The sequence below is a fragment of the Periplaneta americana genome, chromosome 5, assembly GCF_040183065.1.
Source record: "Periplaneta americana isolate PAMFEO1 chromosome 5, P.americana_PAMFEO1_priV1, whole genome shotgun sequence".
NCBI classification, from domain to species: domain Eukaryota; kingdom Metazoa; phylum Arthropoda; class Insecta; order Blattodea; family Blattidae; genus Periplaneta; species Periplaneta americana.
Genome location: NC_091121.1, coordinates 66389241 through 66397529, shown reverse-complemented (window position 1 = coordinate 66397529; position 8289 = coordinate 66389241). Strand labels below are relative to the sequence as shown.

Genomic DNA, 8289 nt, shown 5'->3' with positions numbered 1-8289 from the left:
ACAAACTTGCAACACACATTGTGAAATTCTAACTATATTACATTCCTACATATGGTGAATAACAAATAATTGGGACAATGTCGTTCCCTATAAATCTGCATTAATACAATATTCTAGCCTTATGTAGAAACTTAGAATTAGAAGCAGCATTTATTCAAACCAGGCCCATAGCCAGTTAACGGAATCAGATACGTATTAAAAATCTTGGGTTTGTCCTGTGCTATGGACCTGAATATTGCTTAAAATAAGAGTGTCATACAAATCATCAGTAGTTGCACACAAATTGATAACAAGGTAACTCCAGATTATTATAAATAGAGGATCTGTGTCGGTAGAAAAGTTCACAAAGCTACTGTCTCAACATTACTTTTATGAAACATTTTCGAAAATAATACACTGATAAGTATTAACAATGCATTTTTGTATACAACATTAATTTATATTTTATTTAACAGAACTTAAATCTGAATTTGCAATAGGCACTTGACATAAAACATCGTTTGCAGATAACAAAAACAAACTTTCTTACAAACTCTTAGGCAACAGCTGAAAAAGGAATAAGACATCAGCGTAAAAATACTAATTCAGTGCTGACAACATGACAGCATTGGACCAGTCGTATGGAATGTGTGTTTACAATACTGCCACGCCCTTTTCTAGCCAGTACACATACTACTCGGGACTCTAAGTTCTGATTAAGTTTTAAGGAGACAGGTACTATCTTAACAACAATATGGCCTCTGTTTTTCTAGTCTGTGGCAGTAACTGTGAAGTTTCCTATAACAATAACAACAGCATGCTTTGTTCTCACTGACGATCTTACCAAAATAAAGTAGCTGAGAAATGCATTTAGAATCTGGTTGATGTTCTAACCTACCAGCTCTTCTGAGAAGCATGCAATGTCCTGCATACCTATCTGTGGTCTTCACATGTAAACTAAACGTTAAGTATTTGGAAGTCCTCGACTTCCACTTTCATCCGAGTATTTCTGGCAAAGAATGGAAATAAAAACAGCCTAAAACACTTAAGATAAATAAACAATAGCAACTGTTTAACCTGTATGTCGTATTTAGATGGACACTAACAATGTATGAGAGTCTAGCACATTCTAAGACATATACTATGACATAGGATATTTGAGGTATTGCTAAATTAAATGATATTGATCCCTATAGACTAGAGTAAAACAATGGGGATGAATCAGGTAGCTAAGTTGGCAAAGGCTACAAATTACCAGAAGTGTTCATCCTACGCTGGAGGTCCATAGCTACGTCATCCACAGATATGAGCTTCTCTATTGGTATACATGACAACTCTCCTCCAACATTAGGAGGTGGTAACCATTTCTCTTTGGCCTTGGTCTCCGCTTCCTTTGCAGATGCTTCTCGAGCTCTACGCTCCTTCAGTTTGAGAGAGAATATGGCAACGCTGCGAGCTCGCTTCATGAGAGACTGTTTCACCCTCGTCTTTTTGGCTGCTGCAGCTGCAGCCGCAGCTGCCAATTCGTCTGCTTTGGTATTTGTAGTGGGGGTGGTAGCTGGCACAGCGGCAGCTGTGGTTGAAACTGCAGCTGCCCCTGCTGCTGCTGCAGCTCCTGTATGGCTGGAATCCTCGCCTTCCTGACTTGATACAGTACGGCTGCTGTCGGATGATCCCTCTTTTTCAGGTGAAAAACGAAACTTGGACCGAGTATGTGTCATTGCCCAGGGAGGCGCAGAGCGCAAGAGGTCGGAGTCTGATGACGCTGCAAGGTCTTTGTGTGCAATGCAGTCGGTGCTGCGCCGCAGATCACCCCCAGACGCACTTCCCATTTCTGGTTCACTTCCTTTACGGGCAGGATCCAATCCAAGCCGTCGTGCCCAGTCCACTCCATGAGGTCCAATTGTCAGATGATAGCCCAATGTCTCTCCCTCTGGTCCCAACCAATCTCGAGATTTCTTAGGAAGAGATTTTGTTATGCTTGGTGAGAGTTGCTTACTCTCCACAGGCGAGGATCTTACTGTTCGGGGTGTTGGTTCTTCCATAGGTGGTGCTGCATTTTCCACTATAGGTGTTGGGAGGTTTTCCTCTGCTATAGGTGTAGTATTTCCCGGTGTGCGATTTGTATCCTGTCCACCAGTGTCGGTACTTACCTCATTAGCAGGAGAAACAACAAATCTAAAATAAATAAATGCATTAATTAGTTTCTTAAAAATAGTGACATTTTAATACTTTGTGGAGAATAATTTGGGATAACATGTCTTGAGATTTATAATCTCTGATGCTTTGGAACTTACTGGTTCCAGCAAAAATGCGTGTATTGCCCAAGAGTTGAAGGGTCGCTTACTCTATTGGTTCCGTTACATCTGTACTGTCCAGTTATTTGTATTATCCTCGCACAACAGAGCCAATGAAATAGGCGATCCCTTTCAAATAAGTAGTTCTCAAACATCGAAACAATAAATCTTATGCATGTTTGATAATTTCAAATTATTCTTTAAAAAAATAAAGTACCTTACAACTTTTGTAAGTAATAATGAGTAATTAATCGAAGAACTGGGAACAATAAATCTCATTGCATGATAGATAATTCCAAATTTAATTTAAAAAATAAACACAACTTTCGTTTTGATATGACACCAATATTTATTAAGTACTAATGAGTAAGTGAGAAGCCCCCAAAACCATGCTATGCCATGAAAATCAGGTAATTTCAGAGGTATTTGGGACTTAATTTCTAAAGTACGGTAATGAACACAAGTTTTCATTTCTATTTTACGTATATAGTCTATGAATCCTCGCCAGTACTTATTTACACATTTTGAAATTAGATGAAAAGAATGTAACAAATGAGGCCTTTAATGTCTTTAAAGAACCTATAAACAAATTATCCTCAGTGGACTAGTAGATGTGATGCTAGCCAATGAATTGAAGATTCAAGGATTAAAACTGGGTTGTGAGCAATAAAATATTTAGCATGGCTTCTTCCGAGAGGGAAGTAAGGCTGGGAAGCCCGTGTCGTAAATTTACGAAACTTAGGAGAACCCTATTCAGGTAAAATTTATTAGAAATTTCTTGTCCATGTTGCATTTTGACGCTGAATAAACTCTTCAGTTGAAAGCATTATTAGATAAACATTACTCCTATTACAAATAAAGTATGACGCTAACAATAAATATACTGATCATGCATTTCGAGCAGTGTTGTTACTCTTATCCCAGAATGACGTAGAAATGGCAGGTTCCTTCTTTTTCATAAGACTTTAATATTTAGTTTATCATTTACAGGAAAGATTTATGGACTTTTTTTTTTTTTGGCTACTTCTCCTCTAGTATGGCTCTGAAAACTACTCAGCTGTTAATAGCTACTGCAGTTTTTGTCTGTGGGAGAAGTAAAGTAAGTGTTAATGATCAAGAAATTATAAATTCTCAGCCTCCATCTTTAAAAATCAATTGACGTTAGCTGTGTTGGAACAAGCGAATCACAGATCAATGAAATGCATTGTTATACTAGACCATCAAGGACAGCTAAGGAAACCAATATGCAGTTCTGAAACATTCGAAATATTTAATTTTTACCACATGGTTGAAACACCTAAGAACTACAACATAATTCAACCGTCATGGAAGGTGCAAATATCAGTGATTAATGCTGCTTCGCAAATCCAAAGCTGACATTTTTTCACATCTAACTGAGGGCTAGAGTTTATGTGCATCTGGTCTAAGGCCAGAATTTGTTTGTTGTTCAAGATGCCTCATTTCAATTAGCACAATTTGTATTGAGTTAATAACTTTTTTTTTCGTATTATTTATGAGAAAAACTTACTTTATATGAAAGAAACTAATCTAAATTCATTACACAGTGAAAGATGCAGATTTCTTTATAGATAGTAAATATCTGAAATTTTATCTTAAATATAACACAATTTTACAGGTATTATTAAAACACAGCAAGTTATATCATAGAACATTAAATCACATCTACTTTATTGATTCCACTATATATCAATGAAGTATTTCCCAAGACTTATTTATTATTTGTTGATAAATTACTGACCGTCCTATAACCAATCCTGGTGGAGGAACTGTGACATCTGGTGCAGGTGAGGTGGTTGTGGATGAAAGGCGACGACATGCTTCTCGTCTAGCAAACTCTACTTTAGCCATTTCTGTAGCAACCCATTCAGGAAGGTCTGGTATTGCACATGTTATTATAAACCGTAATGTTAACATTATATGCTGGAAGAGAAATAAAAACAAAGTTGTACTGAGCATTAATAAATAACAATTACAATCGCAGTAGATGAGACAAAATTCAAAAAGGATAGTTGCTATAATAGAATATATTGAGAAAAGGTGTGGTTTAACAATTCTCTTTCTCTGAGCACATGCTCATACTATAAGGGGAAGCATATGACGTTTATCATGTCTACAAGTGGCTTAGAAGAGGCAAATATTTTAGTATCAAGATCGCAGAACCAGAGTGCTGTCGCATGTTTTCCATATTATGTGTTGTGTTACTGTGTAACCATAAAAGATATGGATCAGTTCAAATATTCCATTCCACAAAAATTGTTTTTATTTTATGCATGTACACTAATTATACAGTAGTTGGCTCGTAAATTTCTAAAACAATTTCAGGTAAGATCAACATAATGTTTTCTATTACCTCTAAATGACGCATTATTTGTACGACTATAGGCCTAAATCACTGCCATTCACTGCCGATTCGTCTTCCTCCTGTGCGAGAGACCAGTCAGATCTCCCCACTAAACACTTCCTGGGTTACAACCAGTTATAATGTCAGTAAGTTGTAATATCGCGCATTGAATGATATTTTAAGAATTTTCAGATGATGAAAGAGAGCGTCTTAAATGGGATGACAAGCATATTAAGTGGTGAATTTCATATGATATGCAAGCAAACAGGAGAAAAGAAAGTATAGCGTAATAACAACTTCCTTGATTTGTTTTTAAAATGTCTTCATTTCACTTCATATATAGGTTCATTTAATGCTCTATAATAGTGTCTAAACCTCTATATTATGTTCCATATTACATCAATTTCAGAATTTGTCTGGTTGGATTCCATTGCCAAACCTACTTCTTCCGACTGGATGTAAATTGGCAGGTTTCATTACACACATATGGCTGTGGACTAGTGAGATTTTGAATCGACATACTATAGTCCCGACACTGTTATTTCCGGCGTGACTCCGCCTCTTTGCTTACGTCTTAGAAAGTGAAGGGTCTATAAAGTCTAGGTAAGTAGTATCGTTCGCCATTTTGTTCTTACGTTGCCGAGCTACCATACGAGGAATCTATTTGCCACACCGTTAAACATTATCATGTCGTAGCTCCTATGATAATAAATCAAACGCAATGTAATTCAGTAAATAATTGAGCGGCAAATAACGTCTTCGTGTGCTTTCTGCGAACGCCAACGAAAGAGCTAAAATGGCGGGCGATTATATTACGTACTTATCGAGCCTTAAGAAATGAATCAGCGTATCACAAGACGCACATGTTTAAATGTAGCCGACCTGCAACGCAATTGGCTGTCGGAAATTAGAGAGACGGGACTATAGGTATATTCTCAATCCTATCAGACAGATCAATAATATTTATTATAGTGACTTCTTATCAGAAGTTGAAAACGATGAAATAATGGACCTGAATATAGAATTTTACTTTTATTCAATTTTATTCATGAACAATGGACTACAGACTAATGTGCAAATCTATGCAGCAATGCATAAATAGAACAAACTTGTTCTATGTAATATTAATATCAGTACTTAAATTGGAATCGAGAGAGAAAATTATAAGTGATATCAAATTAAGAATGCAATAATGCTTCTGATTATAGACACAATAGGCTTAAACTGTCTCATAGTAACCACTCAGTCCACACAACTCACCTCCAGTGCAACAATGAGTAGAATGTTTTGTGTTGTAGACATTTCAGGAAACATGCGGTGCACCTGGCCAGACAGACCAATCAGTGCACAATTTACCAAAACGGCTATCAGGCACATCACCTCCATCGCGTTCTGCAACAAACCACTGCAATTAATATAAACTAGATAAGAAGGCAAGTTTAATTCTGTCTGTGCCAGAGTAGTATGACAGCAATAAATACATTTTTTTGTGTTGTTACCACCACCACCACCAATACATTATCATCAACTAACGCCATCCAATCCTGTTGCCACCAACAACACCAATACTGCCATCACTATCAAAATACAGTATATCCAGTTTTCCTTGTATTTATTAATTTAATTTTGAATGGGTGTAATATGAAGCACCTGTACAATTTTCTATTTTTTTTTTTTTTTGTGGTCTAATAAGCTGTTTCCAGCTGTCCTAAGAAACCTCCAGCTCAATTAAAATTACTGTCACAAATTGTGTACCGGTACGTATATATTTGAGTGCATTGAAAGAAGAAGCTTTCAAAATGTAATTGTTGTATGTACCTGCCAAGTGCCGATATTGGAAACTCTCTGGCCAAAAGGCCGCTGAAAGGTGAAGCACAACTTAAATGCATCACTGCGAATTTCAATGAGGTTGTTGATCAGAGCACAAACTGCTGCCATAGGGAACGCTGATGAAAACAGAACTACATAGCCCAGTTGGATGAACATTTCCAAATGGTCTGCAAATGTTCCATCATACTGCAATACAGAAAAGCAATTCTTGGTGTTAGTATTCATGTTTGAAAGTATAATCATTAAGTGTTTACTTTACTTCTTAATTTGATTATTCTCATACTGAGATTATGAAACTTAAATAATTTCTGCACGTCAAGGAAAAGGAACAGAACATTTTTTTTTAAATGAACATTTACACTAGAACAGAACATTAAAATTAGAAGTAAAATATAAAAACAGAAGTAAATTAGCCATTTTTTTTTATTTATTTTATTTTATATACTGAAAATCTGTTTTGTACAATAATAATAATAATAATAATAATAATATTAAAAAAATATGTCTTTTCGTTTCACTGAGTTCCACAAGAAGCAGTTTTAAGTGTAATGCATCAGCTTACATAATAGACTTACAAATAATACACTCGAAATAACAGATATATTTTAAAGTTTTGTGTGTCTATTAAGTATTTGTAAATAATAAAACAAGTTATGTATGTCTGTAGCGTGACCAACAAAATCATTTAATTTATTATCATGTGATTTTTATCCCTTTGGTAAACTGAAAAATGGTCTACTTATCTTGTTTTATGAATTAAATACACTTCCGCATAGCTCAGACATATGCCCGCAGAGAGGAACATCTTAATAACTCTTAATTTATCGGTAATTTTATTACGCATAGTCACATTATAATAAGCAAAGGTATCTCCTTTAGGTGCCGTATAAAGGCACAAGGGTGACATGGTGATAGAGTTACAGGCTTTCATAACCTCTGCATTAGAATGAAATGATATGGTCAGAACTACGCTTCAACCACCCTTCTGTCTTCAGAAAAAGACTCGGAATTCAATTTTACTGGAGACTGAGTGGAGCCCAAGGGCATTCTGGATGCTTTGGCAGCGAGAAAAATCCCACTACAACCAGGAATTGAACCCAGGACCTTCTAGTCTCTAGCCAGTTATTCTAGCAACTGAGGAGTGTAACAATATTACAATTTTTATGTATCCTTTTCCACCAATTATTGTGAAACCTTTTGCAAGTTGAAATTACCTTGAAAAGTGAGCTTTCCAGTTCTGCTTGACTGATACTTCTGTTAGTTCCCGTTGTTTTATTGGTAGAAGTTGTATCCTTAGAATCATCTGCCTGACTACTTGCAAGTTCCTTTTTTGCTTCTGATGGGCTTAAAGCACCAAACAAGTCAAAACTCATTTTAGCAAGTCGCAATTGCTCTAGTATGTATGGTACAGCTGATTCCTTCAAGTTGCCAATCACTTGTCTCGCAATAAGCAGAGCAGCTAATTGCTAAGAAACAACAGCCATAAATGCACATAATTAGTCCAGAAGCATTATTTTTTAAACATTAAAGAGTGTATTATGATTATGTTTCACCTGAGTGACCAAAGCTCTCTTTTTATCTTGCAGTTATGCAATGTGCATAAAGAAGATTACAGATATATGTAATATTTTAAAATCAGTTCACAGTGAGGTTATTTAAAATAATAGCGAAGATTCAGCAATTGTTCTTTTCCCACTTGTCGGTATATGCTGCAGTGAATTTGCAGGGTGCAATTGCTAATATCGAAATGAAAACTAATTTTAAAGCTAATAGAAGTGGGGAATCTAAATAATCATCATACAGAAACTAGTCTTCATCACA

The 8289-nt window shown here is 35.9% G+C and overlaps 1 protein-coding gene across 1 annotated transcript in view; it reads right to left on the bottom strand.

The window, feature by feature from the left end:
* Positions 1-16: 16 nt before the first annotated feature.
* wwk (white walker) overlaps positions 17-8289 on the bottom strand; it is a 61667-nt gene continuing 53394 nt past the window's right edge. The window contains exons 12-16 of the mRNA XM_069825946.1: positions 7683-7934; positions 6457-6654; positions 5899-6030; positions 4036-4217; positions 17-2157 (exon numbers count right to left, since the gene is read on the bottom strand). Of these exons, the coding sequence (XP_069682047.1) occupies positions 1224-2157; positions 4036-4217; positions 5899-6030; positions 6457-6654; positions 7683-7934 (1698 nt within the window). The 3' untranslated portion in view covers positions 17-1223. The remainder of the gene's footprint in view (positions 2158-4035; positions 4218-5898; positions 6031-6456; positions 6655-7682; positions 7935-8289) is intronic.